The following is a 19,130-nucleotide window of genomic DNA, read 5'->3' on the forward strand; positions in this document are numbered from 1 at the left end:
TGACAATGCCAAGTGCTGGCAAGAAGAGAATGCATCTCTCATACATTTATTTTTGGTGTGGATCACCGTGATGCAGCAACTCTGGAAAACTGTCCAGTAGTTTCTCATGAAGTTAACTATATATACTCACCCTTTGGCCCAACAATCTGACTCCTGGGTATTTACCCTAGGGAAATGAAACCTTATAGTCACACAAGATCTTACACATGAATATTCATATCAACTCTATTTGGAGTTGCCAAAAACTGGGAACAAATATAATGAGCTTATCCTCCTGTGTGCTCAAGATGCACCACCATCTACCACAAACATTCAAGCCAGGACCCATAGACTTCTTGCTCTACTTCACATTTAAAACACCTAACACTCAGTCACCCAAGTCCTCCTTATTTTGCCTTGTAAAGTATATTTCAAATCTGCATCCCGTATCTCATCTTAAATCTATATCCCAATTGCTGTTTGACATACACCAGGTACTACTTACCTCCTTCCTGCACTTTTGCATAGTTCCCTAACAAGTATAGTGTGATTTCAGCATTGGGCCTCCCAAATTGATCCCTCAACAGTGACTAAAGAAATCTACTGAAACAGGTGTTCGAACACATAAACACTCATTAGCTCCCACAATACACAGGAAAAAAAGCACAAGCTCCTTTAACTGGCAAATGAGACCCTATAAGGCCCCAACTCTTATCTTTCCAGTCCCATTCTAGCCACTTGGAAGCTCCTACTTTAGACTTCAGCGATCACAAACTGATGTTGTTTCATATACACAAGCCATGTAGTCTCTCATCTCACTTTCTCTGGCCACCATAACTCTGTTCCTGTTGTCATCATCCTTGCCTAGGATCAGTGTCTTTCTTCTGCTTTCCCCACCACCACCCCGACGATTCCTTACTGACTCTTTTAGGGTTCAGCTCAGGTGTCGCCTCGTTCTTCTTGACTTGTCTCCAACTCCACCCATATCCGTGCTCCAACGGGGAACCCACACTCATGTTGCTGAGAGGCCACTGAAGGAGCAATAAAGCCTGAGGTGAGCCTGGCTTGGCTTTTCTGAGTATTGCAGGTTCCTTGGAGCTCTCACCAAAGAAATTTTAAGAAGCAAGAGTAATAGCAAGAAGTGATTAAGCCTTTAAAGTGTACCCTTTGTTCCCAAGGTCCTGTTAATTACCATTTAAGAAAGGTTTATTTGCAATGTATTCAATTACTTAGGTAACTAAATAGCTTTTTACTGATCAGATAGAGCGGCATTTGCTTAATAGCAACAAATGCTGGAGTCCAATTCCATTGATAGTCTACTCCCAGATCTGGGCTTATTTAAAACTGAGCTCCAGGGGAAAAAAGAAATTTTACTGGAGTTCATTATAATTGTTAATATAATCACTTAGATTTAGAGAACCGTAAGTTTAGGGATTCCCCCCTCCCCCGTTATTCTTTAGTTTAAGAATAAGTTAAAAAAAAAAGAGAGAAAAACAGAGAGTGAGAGAATATCCAAAGAACTCCAATGTCCATTCTATTCATTCATCCAGTCGATTCCTACAAAGAAATACTTCACAAGATTTCTATTGATCAGTTCACAGCTCACAACTCTCAAGACCCGGCTCAAATCTGACCTCCTCAGAACTTCTCTGATGACCCAGAACTGCTACAAAATTTCTCTAATCTTTGACATTTTTTTCGCAGTTCCCATGTGCTTGCCAGTGGTCTGTTACCTACAGAGAAACAAAAAGAGAGAGATAGGCATAAGACTGGGAGAGCCAAAGACCTCTTGTTGTAGACCCTACCATATTAATGAACGGTCAAGGGAAGCTTCTGGAAAAGGGGTCATGTCAGCTAGATATTGAAAGGTAAATAAGAATTCAACAGACTGATAAATGGCGTGAGGCAACTTCAGGAAGAGGGAATGCATATCTGAAAACAGGAATGTGTGATCACGATGGTGTTCAGTATAAAAATGCCACGTGGGTATTTGGTGAGAGATAGGCAAGGCCAGATCGTCGAAGGTCTTTACACTAAGTGGGGGCCTCAGATTTTATCCTGTTTATAGTCATCCAGAAAAGGATGACTTACCACCACAGTTCTCTAAAGGACTAAAGGCAAATTCTATGGGCAGTGTGGCTCTATAAATAGAGCGGGCTGAGAGAAAAATCAGGGCAGCCAGGGAAGGGAATGAGGGGGTGGGAGGAAGAATCATGCCTGTATATTGGTATTGGGAATAAATGGGAACAGATAGAACGCACATTAGAAAGGAAGAAAAGAAAAGGAAATAAAAGGAAAAAACACAGGTAGTGTGGTGAAGACTGGACTCTGACATCCACGTCTGGGTTATAGGCCTGCCTTCCCCTCTAACTGGTTATACAAACCTTAAGACATATTCTAATCACACTTAGTTGCCCATCTGTATAACGGGGAACTTATCTCACAGTTTTTTGTTAGGTTAAAAAAATCTTAAGATACTTTAGATACTTAAAATATTAACAAGGATATAATGACTGCTTAGTAACATTCCTTAAGACCATGCTCAGTATTGTACAGAAACCTGGATTAAGAGTAGTAATTCTCCGTTGGACAACGAAGTCAACTCTAGTTATGTAAGATGTCACCCCAAGGGGAAGCTGCGTGACAGGTCCGTGAAAATACTCTATGCGATGCCCACAACTTCTTGTGAGTCTTTATTATTTCTAAACAAAAGCAAAAAAAAAAAAAAAGCTTCACTTTTACAAGGCCATAAGTGCCTTTTCCAAACCATAGTGACAACTGATGTGATGAATATGTTCTGAGCACCTACTACATGCCGTACCGGCTCAGGATGCTGGCCACCCGTCTGTTCTCATTCTCCGGTATTCACAGAAGTAGTTAACCAAGTGACCGTGTCCTCTTTAACAGAAACACAGCAATAAAAATAAACTATTGGAAACAGAATTATGAGTGGCCTACTCCAGAATCGGGGTTTCTTTCGTTGTTTAGCTGTTCAGCTTTCTGAGAGCCTGAATCTGATCACATGCCTACCCTCTACTGCCGACTGAAATTCTGTTCACTTCTCTGAGTAGAATTGCACAGAAACCACAAATCCTCTCCCATAAAGCCTCCCAGTGCTTCTCAACAAAGACAGGATTACAGTTTTGAAAGTTTATTAGAGGGTACAGTTTATATATTACCCAGGACAGAGTTGACACCTGCTTTATCTTTGTTGACACTTGCACACATGCCAGGGTGCATGTCTTCAGGACAATAATAAAGACTCAGTTTTACCCCCCATCACCCTCGTACCATGGTAGCACAGGACACCCCAGAGCCCGAAGAATTGGCACAACTCTTCACTGAGGACCTGCTGCAGTATACCCAGCATCCCTAACCCTATTCACCAATTATTTGCCTTCAATAATAACTTGATAAGTAAATTACCTGTGCTCTACCCATACTCTTCTTCTTCTCATTGTTTAAACCCAGCTCTACTGCCCCTTGCTGATCACACAGCCAATTCCTTTGGCCATAGTGGTGACTTCTCTTATTCACTGCTAGTCCCTGGACAAAGGAGTCTTTGGGGCAGCCATCCCTTTTAGTTTAAAGGGATCCTTGCTAGGCCCCTTAGCAGTCTTACACTTCCTTTTGAGACTAGGACCCTCAGTCTGCAGAGCAGAGGGGTACACAAAGCATCCCAAGGGTCCTTTGGGAGTGATGTATAGTGAGGCCATTCCTGTCTCTACCCCTCGGTTCTCAGATGTATGTATAATTCCTATTAGTGAACACAGCACCATAAAGAAAGCTCTGAGTTTATGCATATGTGGCATTTTAAAGGATGGCATTCCATACTTTCACAGTATTGACATTAAGTTGGCCTTTTATCTGGACCTTTAGGGGTCCACCGCAGTTCTCTAAGAAGACAACTGCTGCTGTGTGGTACACTGTGTGATATAAACAGAAGATTCTACAATCAGTGGTTCCAGCCTATATTCTCTTCACTATGAAATGGTTCTCCTGATCATATACTATGTTGTGTGGGATTCTATTTCAGTTGAGTAATCAGAAATCCTCTAGAGATTGGTGAATGGTGTTCACTACAACTCAGAGGTCAGGGAAGGCAAGCTCATACCCAGAATAGGTATACACCGGGAAGATGGACAGCTGGCCCTTGCAGTACTGAAGGGGCCCAATGTAGTCAATTTTTCACAAAGTAGCTAGTTGGTCTTCCTAAGAAATAGTGTTATACTGGGGCTCAGTTCTGGTCTCCATTGTTTGTGATTCAAAGACTGTCAAATAGAGCAAGAGCTAGATTGGCCATGATAAGGGCTCATTTGTCATGTTGTCCAAATGAGTAGTCTTCCTGTAGGCCACTATTATTAGGAGTCCAATATGGAGTTATTCCAACTGCCAAGTACGTCAATACAAATTAAACACCCAAGAACTGGGCATATGAATGATTAAAGGTCTGCAGATCTACTTCAACTAGGATTCTATTTATTACCTCACTCTATAAGATTCCACTCTTGTAGTGGGGCCATAGTGACACTTCAGGTCTCCAAGTATCGTGTCAACATAGACACTGTACCTAATAGTCCTCAAAATGTCTGTATATTCTTCTTTCCCCAGTGTACAGTTACTCTAATAAAAGGCTGTAGGTCCCTTTGGGGAAGGACTAGGAGAATTATTATTACAGTACCTACTTACTATGGTGTTATAAGACCTGGCTATATGACCACCACTTCTACGATCCACCCCAGCTTACTGTAGGAAGCCACCACTGAGCTTCTTTATAATGCTGGTGTTCCTCTCACCAGTACATTCTTCATGAATGGTGTGTCTTCTGAGCCCTTCTATGGAATATAATTCTCTGATGGGTCTTCGGGCTTCATATAATGTATCTATGACAGCATGCTCACTTCCCTTGGCCTTTTTATTCTTTTTTTTTTTTTATTGTCTTCCAGGGCAACTCAGGCATTTCCATTTTTGCCTAGAAAGGACCACCACTTTCACCAGACTTCTAAGAGCTCCCTTATCGATGAGTTTGCTTTGCCTCTTGAGTCCTTGACACAGTGTTATATCCGGTATTCCAAGAAAGTGACTCTAAGTCAATGAATTCTTACTTATCCTGTTTTAAGTCCCCAGCTCTATCCACTAATCAGCAGAGAGCCCCTGCAGCACTTTTTGAGAAAGATTCTGAACCACATGCTCAATTAGTGATATTGGTCATGGAGGAGTGAAAGGGAGTTTCTAGACATACAGTATATGTTATCATTTCTGATGCAGACACCTGCACAACTTACAATCTGTAACTATAGAAATGAATAAGGACAACCACAGGAGTATAAAGTCTCTGACCTTGGTCTCAAATCTTGGCCTCAGTTCTTCTAGTTTAACCAACTAAGTTAATTAAATTGATAGGTCATGCATTTGACTTTTCCCAGGGACAAATGTTGAAAGGGGAAAGGAGAGCCAGAAATGGAACCTGGGGTGAGGGTGGTTGTTGATGGTAGGGAGGTAACAAAAGGTCCACATTGTAAAATAACAGATACAAGAAGTGGGGTTTGGGGGGGACTTCTTTAAGATAAATATTTTCCTTTTCTCAATTTTGCCTTTACTGATCCTCACACAGTCCTTGTAATCTAAACCCCCTTAAAACTCCTCTTCTATGACTTAAAATGTCAACTGTATGATTACCAAAATCATTTTAGTCATTATCAAAATCCTTAGTGTGGAAGGATTTAAGTAGTAATAAGCTCCAATAATAAAAGTCAGTGGACTTTTGCCTTGCCTTACTTTTCCTTAATAGCCACCTGATAAATCAGAAAAAAAAAAAAAAATTCCCCAGGAACTCACTTCTACTGTTGCAAGACTGGAAATGCGAGAGACTAAAATTAACCACTTGTATGCTTTTGTTAGACTCGTTCACAGGTCTGGTTAACATCTTGACAGATATCATTTGGCGATTCACCGGAGACTTCATGGCACCTGACCTCGTTTGCCGAGTGGTCCGCTATTTGCAGGTATGTTGCACCTTCTAAATGTGATGACACAAACTGACACCAAAATTAGGTCTTGGGTTGTTCATAAGGAAAATAGTGTAGAATCCAGTGCTTCCACACAACAAATTGTGGGCTTCCCTCTCATTGGAAGGATAGGGAAAATTTGTAAGATTTTAATTTTTTTTTGCTAAAATAATTATGTAAAGAAAACATAAATAGCATTAGTAAGAACATAAATGTTCACATTTCAAGCATTAAGTAAAATTTTGGAGTCAATGTGAAGGCCTTTGCCATACTCCATCTATCTTGGCCCCTTCAGGCTGCTCTAAGAAAATTACCACAGATAAGTGGCTTAGAAACAACAATCATTTATTTTTCACAGTTCTGGAGGCTGGAAGTTCAAGATCAGCATGTCAGAAATTGTCAGACAAGAGCCTGCCAGGTTGCAGACTTCAAATTATATCCTCACGTGGCAGAAGGAGCAAGGGAGCTCTTCCAGTCCTCGTTTATAAGAATATTGATCCTATTCACGAGGGCTCAACTCTCATAACCTAATCACCTCCCAAAGACCTCAGCTCCTAACACCATCATGTTGCACATTAGGATTCCAACATCCGAATTTTGGTGGGGCACATTCAGAGCATATAAAGCTCTGTCTAAACAACCTCCAGAATATTTGTCAATTCTGTTTTTTTTTTTTTCCCCTCTCAAACTAACACAACACTGGCTACTCTTATTTTTGAAAAATGTTGACAGATGATTAGAAAATAGGTATTATCCCTGGTTGCTTTAACTAGTGTTTCTTGTGTTACCACCTAAATTAGGCTTTTAAAAATATCTATTGACATTTGAGTTTCTTCTTCTTTAAGTTGCCTATTATCCTTTTTCAATTTTTTTATAACTGAGATACTTGTTTTTTCTCAGTAATTGCTAATATCTATTTTCAGATTAAAGACATTTATATTTTACCTGTTGAATATTCTTCAATGTAAAAATTACAAATATATATACATAAAATATATGATGTAAAATGTTACATATGTAGAATATACATTATTAATTATTAATTCACCATATGTATATATAATATGGATTAAGGCACATCAACAAAGTATAGAAAGAAGGAACTGTTTCATAACCTGTTAGGATTGATGTGCTCTGTTTCTAAACTCTTAAAATTATTTTCCATTAACATATTTCCATTCTGATGCCCATATTCTAGGTCTAAATTATTGTAGCTTTATAGATGCACAGTGCATTTTTGGAAAACCTTATCCTACAAGACTCCATTTGTTAGTAGGGATTTGTAGAATCTTCAGATCTATATTCATCTATGATTTTCATTTGTTCTATTATTTTCAGACCTTGGAAATGGAGTTACTCTATCTTCAGAAAGTGTTTAGACAAGAGTTACAATTAAAAATCTTTGTCCTCTGAACATTATTTTGAAAGTCTGATAGATGTGAAAGAGCCCCAATTACTATCTGGAACTAGTATTTTCTCAGGAATAATTTTTTAAAACATATTTTAATTTCTTATTAAAAGATTTTGCTTCCTTGTAGGTAAATGTTATCAATAGCTTATTCTAGCAATTTCTGAAAAATAAATTATGCCAACACTCAGTGTTAGAGTGAGGCTGTGGTAAAGCTACATAGTTATCAGTTGAAGTAAACTAAATGATCAATCACATTGACCTAATTGGCATTTATATAACACTTCATCCAACAAAGAAGAATACGTATTCTTATCAAACTCACAGGGAACATTCATTAAAAGAAATTGCATAGTAGACCATAACCATAACTCTTAACAATGTAAAGGGTGAAAAGAGCAAAAAGTATGCTCTCAGACCAAACTAGAATTAAACTAAAAATGTATAACAGAAGGATAGCTTGACAATCTCAATGTTTTTGGAGATTAAACAACATGCTTCTGAATAACACATGGATCAAAGAAAAAAAGGAAATATAATTTATCATAATTTGTAGGACAGTAAAAATGGTGCTTTGAAGAAACTTATAGCATTAGGTTCTTTTATTAGAAAAGAAGAAAGATCTAAAATTAATAATCGAATCTTCCACCTTAGGAAACTAGAGAAAGCAGACCAGTGTAAGCCTAAAGCAAGCAGAATGTTTTAAATGATAAAAGAACAAACTATTAAAATGAAAACAGTAATTCAATAATGAAAATCAATGAAACTATAAACTGGTTCTTCAAAAAGATAATAAAATTTACAAACTTCTAAGAAGGCTAAACAAGAAGAGAGATGACACAACTTACTAATATCAAAAATGAGGGCAGCCTTGGTGGCTTAGCAGTTCAGCACTGCCTTCAGTCCAGGGTGTGATCCTGGAGACCCAGGATCGAGTCCCACGTTAGGCTTCCTGCATGGAGCCTGCTTCTCCCTCTGCCTGTGTCTCTGCCTCTCTCTCTCTCTCTCTCATGAATAAATAAATAAATAAATAAATAAATAAATAAATATTTAAGAAGAAAAATGAAAGAGGGGTCATTGCTACTCATCCCGTGGATATTAAAAGGATAATAAAGGAATATTATGAACTATATGCCTACGGGTTCTATAACTTACTTGAAATGGACTAAATTCTTGAAAGACACAATCTGCCAAAACTCACACAAGGAAAAATAGATGATCTGAATAGGCCTATATCTATGAAATAAAATTGAATTCATAATTCATAATTTTCTAAGAAAGAAAGCACCAGGCCCAGATGGGTTTACTGGTGAATTCTTCCAAACATTTAAGGAAGGAATTATACTAATAAGTTTCTTTTTAAAAAAATTTTTGCGTATTTATGAGAGACAGAGAGCAGGGAAGAGGGTGGGGCATTGTCACAAGGAGAAGCAGACTCCTGCTGAGCCGAGAATTCAATGTGGGACTTGAACCTAGGACACTGGGATCATGACAAATAACCTACTGAGCCACCCAGGTGCCACTACTAATAAGTTTCTGATTTTTCTAAGACATAGAAGCAATGGGAACATTTCCTAACTCATTCTGTGAGTCCAGCATTATCCTAACACCAAAACCAGACAAAGGCATTGCAGGAAAGGAAAACTCTAGACTGGTATCTCTCATGAACATAGATTCAAAAATTATCAACAAATATTAGCAAATTGAATGGAAATACTTATAAAAAGAATTACATACCATGACCAAGTGGAATTCATTCAGGTATGCAAGGCTGGTTCAACATTAAAAAATCAATGAATGTAATCCATTAAATCAAAAAAGTAAAGAAGAAAATTTATATGATCTTTCACTAGATACAGAAAAAGCACTTGATAAAATCCGATATCCACTCATGATAAAAAGTCTCAGTAACTTTTCATAGAGGGAAATGTCCACGACTTGGTAAAGAACATCTACAAAAAGCTATTGCTAACCTCATATTTAATGGTGAGAGACTGGGCCCTTCTCTCCTAAGAGTGGGAACAAGGCTAGGATGTTCCCTCTATTCAGCATCACACTGGAAGTCCCAACTAACTCAACAAGACAAAAAAAAGAAAAGGAAAGGACACAAATTGGGAAAGATGAAACAATATCTTTGTTCACAGATGACGAGATTATCTATGTAGAAAATCTGAAAGAATAAACAAAAAACTAAACAAAATACAAAATATCTGGTCTTATTAAGTAAAAATAATGAGGTTGAAAAATACAACTTTGCTTTTATATACTAGCAATTAACAATTTGAATTTAAAATAAAAAATGCAATACCATTATGTTAGCACCAAAGACTTAGGTATAAACCTACCAAATATGTGCAAGATCAATGTGAAGAAACTACAAAACTTTGGTGAAAGAAATCAAAGAATATCTAAATAAATAGATATCCTATATTCACAGATAGGAAGATGTATTATTGTTAAGATGTCAAATCTGCTCAAAGCAACTTATAAATTCAATGCAATCCCAATCAAAATCCCACCAAGTTATTTTATAGATATATACAAACTCTAAAGTTTATGTGGACAGCAAAAAAACACAGAATAGCCAACACAATACTGAAGAAGAACACAATTAGAGGAAAGATACGATCTGATTTCAAGACTTACTCTAAAGCTACACCTAAGTCAAGACAGCGTGATATTGGCCAACAAATCAACAAATAGATCAGTGGAACAGAATAGCGATCCCAGAAACAAATGCACACTGAAAGTCAACTCATCTTTGAAAAAGGAACAAAGACATTCAATGGAGAAAAGATAGCCTCTCCAAGAAATACTGCTGGAGTCATTGGTATCCACAGAAAATAATAAGAATAATAATCTAACTAAAGACCTCGCACCTTTCACAAAAACTAACTCAGTATGGATTATAGATTTGAATGAAATATGCAAGGCTATAAAACCACTAGAGGATAACAAAGGAGAGAATCTAGGGGACTTTGGGTTTCTCAATGACTTTTTAGATATGACACCAAAAGTAAAATCACGAAAGAAATAAAGTGAACATTTAAAACTTCTCTGCAAAAGATACTGTTAAGAGTTGGAAAAGACAAGGCACAGAATGGGGAAAAAAAATAATTGCAAAACACATACTTGACAAAGGATTTGCACCTAAAATGTATCAGGAACTCTTAAAACTCAACCCACTTAAAAATGAGCCAAAGGTCGATCAGACACTTCTCCAAAGAAGATATAAAGATAACAAAAAAAAATTTAAAAAAATAATAAAGATAACAAACAAGCATATGAAAAGAAGTTCACCATTATATGGCATCAAGGAATTGCAAATTAAAACAACGAGACAGCACTAACATTAGTATGACTACAATCCAAAAAACTGATGATGCAAAATGCTAGTGCTGTTTGTAGGAATGCAAAATGGTACAGCCATTTTGGAAGATGTTTTGGAAGTTTCTTGTAAAATTGAACATACTTTTGTCATACAATATAGCAATTATGTTCCTAGGTATATAACCAATTGAGTTGATGACTTACCTTCACACAAAAACTTGCACAAGAATGTTTATAATAATTTTATTCATAGTTGTCAAAAATTAGAAGCAGGATGTTCCTCAAAAGCTGAATGGATTAAAAAAAAGACTTTGGTACCTCCATATCATGGAATATTATTCAGCAATAAAACAGCATGAGCTATGTAGCCAGGAAAAGTCACAGAGAAATCTTACATGCACTTTGCTAAGTTAAAGAAGTCAGTCTGAAAAGGCTGCATGAGCATGATTACAACCATATGATGTTCTGGAAAGGGAAACGATGGAGACAGTAAAAAGATCAGTGGTTGCTAGGAATTTGGAAGGATTGAATAGGTAAAACAGAAGATTTTTAGGATAGTGAAACTTTTCTGTATGAATTGTGTATACAAGACATTATGCATTTGTCAAAAATCCATAGAATTATACAACACAAAGAGTAAAGCTTCGTATAAAACATTGAGTAGTAATAATGTATTGATATTGGTTCATCAATTTTAACAAATGGATCACACTAAAGAAGGATGTTAATAATAAGGAAAAGTGGATAGGGAGGCAGGAACTCTCTGTAATATTTGGTCTATTTTTTCTCTAAATCTAAAATTGTTCTAAAAAAATAAAGTATATTAATTTTTTAACTCAACCCAGGAATCCTCCTTTACATGGATCCAATCTGGTATTTTTCTAAATAAAATTTTTCTAAGTTTACTGCATTCAAGTCTCACTTCTCTGCAAGATTTTCCTTAGTTTTATATTTCCTAGGTCATTTTTGTCAGAATTGAGGGGTGGGGTAGTGAGAATTCAGACATATGTCCTCAAGCTGCCATCTGTTCTCCAAATGGTATCCCATATGTTGTTGATGTGTAGAATTTTCATTGTTGACATTTATGAATTGACTATAATTGTACTTTGATTTCCTTCTTGACTCAAGTTAATTACAAGAGTGTTTAAATTTCCAAGTGGTATTTAAAAAAAATAACATGATACTAATTTCAGCTTTTATTGCTTGTTGTTTTAAATATGCAAATTATATATGTTGTATAATTTTTGAAATCTATTGAGAGATTTTTTTTCCTTGGTAGTTTAGTTTATGACCAGTTTTTAAATGCTGCCTAGGTATTTTACAATAATGTGTATTATTTTTAAAGTGTGTTTACTTTTTCCTATCTATATATTATTGTGCTTCATCCTGTGTAAATCTTTGAATATCTCAGTTATATGTATTTAGTATTATGTTACTTGTTACATATAAGTTTTTAATATTCTATCAGCATTTTATATTGTATCTTTTATCAATAAAAAGAATCTCTTCATCTTATGTGGTGCAATTTGCCTTGAATTTAATTTTTCTAATAGTAGTATTTAATAAATGCCTTTTTCTGATTTTAGTTGTTTGGTATGCCTTTGGCTATCACTGTATTTTTAAACTTTGATAATTATTTTGTTTTAGAGGTTTGTTTTCCACATAATATGCAGTTAGATTTTGGGAAAGGTTTTGTACATAGATTTTGTTTTAGTCAAGGAGCTTAAGCCATTTATATTTATTGAGACAAATAGTGTTTGGTGCACATTAAGTCACTTCGTTTTAATCATTCTGGTTACCTTTTCCCTATTTGCATGTTTTTTCTTTTCTGTTTGGTTATTAATTGAGGTAAACTGAAAAAATGCCCCCCGAAATCCAAATCCTAATTCCTGAAATTTATGTATATTACCTTATATGGCAAAAAGATATTTTAGAGATGTAATTAAGTTAAAGATCTTGAAATGGAGAGATTAATCTGGATTATCTTAATGAATCTAATTGTAATCATATGTATCCTTTATAAAAGGGAGGCAGAGGAAGATTTGACAGACAAGAAGAGGCATTGTAACCATAGACCCGAGGTGGGATTGGTGTGACCATAAACAAACCTGGTAGTCACCTGAAGCTGAAAGAAAAAAGGGGAAGAATCTGACCCAGAGCTTGTGGAGGGAGGGTGGCCTTGCCAACACTTTGATTTTGACCTAGTATAACTGATTTTGGACTTCTGGTCTTTAGAAATGTAACAGCGTAAATTTATGTTGGTTTAAACTACAACATTTGCAGTAATTGGTTATAATAACCATAAGAAACTAATAAGTAATTTTTCTCCATTTTTGTTTTACTACAATAGCTTATCTCTAATTTTTAAATTTAATGTGTCTCTATCAAAGTAAAAAGCAAAAGGGATGACTAAAATGTCCAAATGACAATATATGACATGATTTCTTTCTTTATACTCCCTCCTCTCACTCAACTCCCAAGATTTTTCCTTGGAATGTTTCCTAACTATATTCATAGTTATTTTGTAAACATGTTGTGGGATTTTTTTGGACACATCGCTTACCATAGCTGTTATTACTCAATCCTGTCTCTCTTCTAGAGTTCTTAATTTTGAAACAATGCTCAATCAGCACAAATATTCCTCAGGGAAGATTTTTCAGGAGATTATGTGATGTTACACTTTCTTATACATCTAAGAAAATTATTCTGTGCCTTGGCACAGAAATGATATTTACAAAATTCTTGGATCATAATTTTCCTTTCAAAACTCTGAACATGTTTTTATGCTGTTTTCTGGCATTTTATTTTGGTAAAAAAGAGGCATGACAATTTGAAATGCTTTCCTTTTATGTAACCTTTAATTTTTTTTTTACCCTGCCTAGATGTTTGAAGACCCTTGAAATTAACTACTGTTTTTTACTGTATCTCAAAACGCATCTCTTTTTGTTAATGTTTCCTGCTCTTCCAGGCACTCTTTTTTGTGAACTTTCCTCTTGCTTCAAATTTTGAACTTGTGTCGGCCACCTCACTCAACACAGCCAAAATGGTCAAGGTTCTTAAGACCTTCTTACTATGACATTCCACCCTATAGAGTTCTGCCCTTAGGAGCTTTCTTTCCCATCCTCCTTGAATGCCCCCTCCTGAGCTGTTTGTGGCCAGCTATAACAATTTTGAATACTTGAATCATACATAGAAATCCTAGTTTTCTCTAGGAAAATGGTTGTCTAATTTTGGGAGATTAAACTTGGACATCATTCTTCTCTCCATCCACGTAGCACCTTTTAGCAAGAGGAGAATCTCTTCTTATATCCCTCAGGAGAGCTTTCAATCTCTAATCAACCCTCAGAACCTCCTCCCTATGACATCTTCCACAACATTAGTTCTGGGATGTATTTGTGGTACTATTCTAGAAATAAAAATAATAAAGAACAACAATATAGTTGATTATTATTTGTCTGAGTGAGGGAAAGAACAATAAGGTATAAATTCCGACAAAAGTTATTACCATAGTCATGGTATTTCTATTTCATTTTAAAAGATATTCAGACACTCACCTTTAGACTTTTGTCTTTGATTTATTCTTCCCTGCTCTGAAATTGACCCAAAGTTTACAAAAAAGAGATATAGCTGGACACTTGGTAGAAATGAGGCTCAAAATTACCTGAAATTTTTCCACCTTGATCATTCTTTCAGAGATATTTCATTTAATTACATTTTGATTATGCTCTTCACACAAGAGATGTTAACCTCTTATATCCCAATTTTCTTCTCTGCAAACTCTACAAATAACACTGTACTCAAGATAATTAAAGGGCCTGTGTAAGGTTAATAGATGAGGTAGGAAGGAGGAAGAGGGGACCCAAGGACTGATCCGTAATGAACAGCTCTGCTAGAGAAGTGGAGGAGGAAGTGAGCTCTGAGACTGTCAACGCAGATGATGATAATGATTCAAAAAAACACATGGGCTCCTGGAAACCAGGTCCCTCCCATTGTCTCTCAACAACTCACACTGATAAAAGGCAAATGAACATTTCTTTCTAATTACTCTGGAATGTCAGTTGTAGAAGGGAAAATTAGTTTAGCTTTAAAAGTCAGTTATGAACAAATGTACATGCAAATGTCAAGAGAGACTGACCCTGAGGTGTGGAGTCCCCAAGAAGCCAAGTGAATGAGTGAGAAGAGTGAGGTTAGAAGCTTTCTCACTGGTCACCACTAGCAATGACAAGTCCAGCTCCAAGAACAGCAATCTGCTTCTAGACATAAGGAGTCAGTCATTTCTCTCCATAGCCCAAACTTCATCCCTCCCTAGGTTCAATTCATAGGGTTATAAATAGCACCAAACACTCCTCTTTCCATTATGTGCATTCTCTCACTTCTATGAAGTCACGTACCTTCTCTTGCTTCTGTCTTCAGGTTGTGCTGCTCTATGCCTCTACCTATGTGCTGGTGTCCCTCAGCATAGACAGATACCATGCCATCGTCTATCCCATGAAGTTCCTGCAAGGAGGTAAGGTGGCTCAATCAAGTGCTATCCTTAAGAAATCATCCTTGGGAGAGGGTAGGGTTGTCTTCACTAATATTATCCTCTTAGTAATGGTTTTCTTCCTCCCAATTTCTTCTTCTCTACTTTCTTTCTATTTCATGGGTCTGATTGTCAAAATGATGTAGAAAGCGAAGCAGGATGCCTGGGAAAATGTTGATGGTTCCTATGAATGGTCAAAACTACCAGGGAAGGTAGTTTGCTGGGCCCACTTTGTAGCCATTTACCTTGACCCTAATGCCTCTGGTTTTTTTCCTTTAGAGCTGTGTTGACACATACACCCCTCTCAAGAAATGAATACTCCCACTTCAACTTGCTCATTTTCCAGAAACAAGCACCTTGCCCTCCTTACTCCCAAACCACAGAGATAATTGGAAAGATGTTTTTAATTGATACTAATATTGGAAACAAGGAAAATTCTCCTTGATCCAATCATAGTGAAGAATCCCCGGGAGAAGGAAGCAGATGGGTCAGAGGAAAGGCTGAAACCACACAGCTCACAATACCCACAAACAATGCTACAGTGATATGGGTGAAGCATTAAGAGTACTTCCTAAATAGATCATGTAAAAACCTAGAACAAGAAGGACTCGAGGAAACCAGCAGGGTAATCTCTGGAGCACAAGGAGGAAGGCCCATCACTACATATTTTCTTTCCCCACTGTGCTCCCCCTTCTCAGAGGGGCAGCAGAGATGGAGGTCTCTTCTTCTTAGTAGTGGAGGTGGTGGATTTGAAAAGAAAGTGTGGGGTTCCAAGAAGCAATGACTCTTTGGAGGGATGGTGGGTACCTAGTCCCAAGACTACCTGTCCATTACTCTACCCATGGGCAGAGCCCACATCCTCCATGACCCCTGAAAGCAAGTAGGAACCCAGTGTTTAGTGACCTGTACCACACTCTCCCAAGCAGCCTGGGAAAACTTATAAAATGAAGAACTAATATGAAATCTTGACTACAAAGGTGAGATACAATCAAATATCACAGAAAATGCGACAAAAGCCAAACTGTGGAAAATAGGTAATACTTCATAACACCATTCTGCAGCATTTACAACTAAGAAGGAAAATTAACAGAACAAGTAGAACTTTAGAATAAGTAGAATTAATGTCATCAGATACTATTGAATATATCAGACAAGAGTGGCACAGATCCTTTGAATGGCAAGTTACCAATATCGAATTAAAATATAAAATGTTCAGCCCTTTGACATAGAAATTCTACTTCTTGGTATCTTCTCTGAGCAAACACCCACATACATGCATGTATGAACATGTGTTGTTTATTGTAGCATGCCTTAGAATAGCAGAAACTCCTCCAATGGAGGAATGTAGAAGTTTCAGTAGCTTAAATTTATTGATTGTATACTAGATGCCATTCATGATTATAAGTTCTTTAAGCATGTTAAATACTCTAATTCTGACAACATCTCTGTGAGATAGGTCCTTTTATTATCTGAATCTTACGGCTTGCACAATTACAGTTCAGAGAGTTAAAGCAACTTGTCCAAGATCACACAGCTAGTAGGTGCAGGGGCAAAATTTAAACCCAAGATGGTCTGGCAGTAGCTCAGGTATCTTTGCCTACTGCATATCCTGCCTCTCACTGAGGAGGTGAGAGAGCCATGGACAGTACAAAAAAAAAAAAGTAATAAATAATTGCTTGCAAGGAAACATACCAACTAGTCCTCACTTCTGGAGATGGGAGGATTTGGACTAGCCCTAGTGACCACAGGGACTTACATACAAGAAGGTATACTGATGTGTTGTGTGCAATTAAAACTAGTTTAAAAATAGAATTTACACCTGTTTTTCAGCCTTTTCTAGGGTTGTTTTTGTCTGTTTTGGGGTGTGTGTGTGTGTGTGTGTGTGTGTGTGTGTGAAGGTATGTGACTAGCACCAAGTTTTCTGGGCATTTCCATTGTCCCAGTGATTATGATAAAGAAGGAAACAAGGAGTGGGATAAAGGGAAATGGGAGAGACATATTATGATCTATGCAAAAGTGTGATATACTGATTTATTCATCTATTTATTTATGCCCAGCAGGCTCCACGAAAGAGTCAGTGGAGGCATTCAAAAAAATGCATATACCAGAGTATTTCCAGCTGCAAAAATATGAGTGAAGGGAAATTAAGTAGAAGGAAACATGTGAGGGGTATCCTGAGACATTTGTCAGGGATAGAGGTTTAGGGAACCAATAGCCAGAAGGTATATATGGTCAGTTACCCATCTCATCATATTCATTAGGTAAAAATAAATAAAATAAAATAAAATAAAATAAAATAAAATAAATAAAATAAAATAAAAAACTCTTTAGCTAATGGCAAATATGGCTAGTTCTAGGAGACACTGCAATATTATGAACAGTGTCCTAAATTACAGAAAAGGCAGCAATGAATATTACAGTGTTCTTTTAAAGATGGAAAGCAATTTATTTCCTCACTACAAAATTAATAGAGGTCTGGTGTGGGGTACTTGGGAAATAATCATCTCCAATACCTCCGGGGAAAGACAAAAACTTGGAAATAGACATTAGCCATTTCCCTTCCTCTCTGCCCAATCCCACTGAAGTCATGGAGGAAAGAGAAATAAACGAGATGAGCAGCTGGATGGGAGCCAAGGAAAGAAGCCATCCAAACACCAGAACTTCAAGGAATTCCCAGCACACATGGAACAGATGAAGCATGGACACCACATCCCCCAGGAAGCCTGTGTGGTGGTATAGGAGTTTAGTGGCCAGGTGATAGGTGAGAACAGGGAGCTCTATGCTAGGGTCACCTGGTGCTACAGCTCATGGAATTTAAGGGCATCCATGAGGGGCAGAGCTAAGGGTTTATGTGACTGAACAAGGAGAAGGCCACAGAAAGAAATTCCCCACTGGGCAACGCAGCTTCTTCCTGGAGAAGGGCTCAGGTGGTAACCACACAAGTCACTAGTGGCCCAGCAGACACAAGTGATGGCAACTAAACCAAAGGAAGAAAAGGGGAAGGAGAGACCACATCTTCCTGATATTTTACTGCTTTTTACCAAAGTGGTAGTTTCCTCAGCTAGCAACTCCACAGAAGTTGGCATTTTAAGGCCCCGTAGGATAAATAGATATGAAGATAATTAGGAAAACCTCTCTTAATAATGGGAAATATTTAGTGTGAGATATTAAAGCATAATATAGAACTTTGATAATTTAAGCAATATGATACTGAAACTTGAATAATGTACGTGAAGCAGATGGCATATCCAATCAATAGAAAAGAACAAATGACTCAGTCTAGGGTGTTAGTATAGTTGTCTAGCCATTTAAAAAATATTGGAAAAAAATATTGGACTGCCATTTGTCACAGCCAATTACAAAGTAAATGCCACTTGGATTGAAAAAGTAAACATTTTAAACTTGAAAGGGAATGGGGATGGGTAAAACTTTTTTATTTTTGGTGAAGGAAAGCTCTTTCTAGGAATAATACCAAAAGCATAATTAATAAGGGAAATAAATGTAGTTTACATCAAAATTTAAAAACCCTTCATACAAATAATAAACATTGTACACATGCTTACACAGAATGACAAATAGAAAATCCTTCTTCTAAAGAAGTCTGGCAAAGAGATAACAGCATACCAATTGAAAAAGAGGACAAAGAACATGAACAGTATTAAGAAGCAATGAAAAATGAATGAACGATACATAGAAATGCTCTTTTGACCACTAACCGAAGAGCTGCAATATTAGACATTTGGATGTGAAATCTTACTGCTGATATAACAAGAGTAAGAGAAAGAATTCTCTCAGTATTGGGAGAGTATAAGGAAATAGGCATGTCTAAGCACTTCCGGTGGGAGCAGAGGTTGTAGACACTTTTGGAAGAAATTTAATAACA

At 36.9% G+C, this 19,130-nt stretch overlaps 1 protein-coding gene across 2 annotated transcripts in view; it reads left to right on the plus strand.

Annotated features, from left to right (window-relative positions):
• NPSR1 (neuropeptide S receptor 1) overlaps positions 1-19,130 on the plus strand; it is a 142,597-nt gene that overhangs the window by 90,312 nt on the left and 33,155 nt on the right. The window contains exons 3-4 of one of the 2 annotated variants that reach the window (XM_038557316.1): positions 5,881-5,984; positions 15,139-15,232. The exons of the other annotated variant lie outside the window; for it this stretch is intronic. Of the exons in view, the coding sequence (XP_038413244.1) occupies positions 5,881-5,984; positions 15,139-15,232 (198 nt within the window). The remainder of the gene's footprint in view (positions 1-5,880; positions 5,985-15,138; positions 15,233-19,130) is intronic. 2 annotated transcript variants of the gene reach the window in all.

The sequence above is a fragment of the Canis lupus genome, chromosome 14, assembly GCF_011100685.1.
Source record: "Canis lupus familiaris isolate Mischka breed German Shepherd chromosome 14, alternate assembly UU_Cfam_GSD_1.0, whole genome shotgun sequence".
NCBI classification, from domain to species: domain Eukaryota; kingdom Metazoa; phylum Chordata; class Mammalia; order Carnivora; family Canidae; genus Canis; species Canis lupus.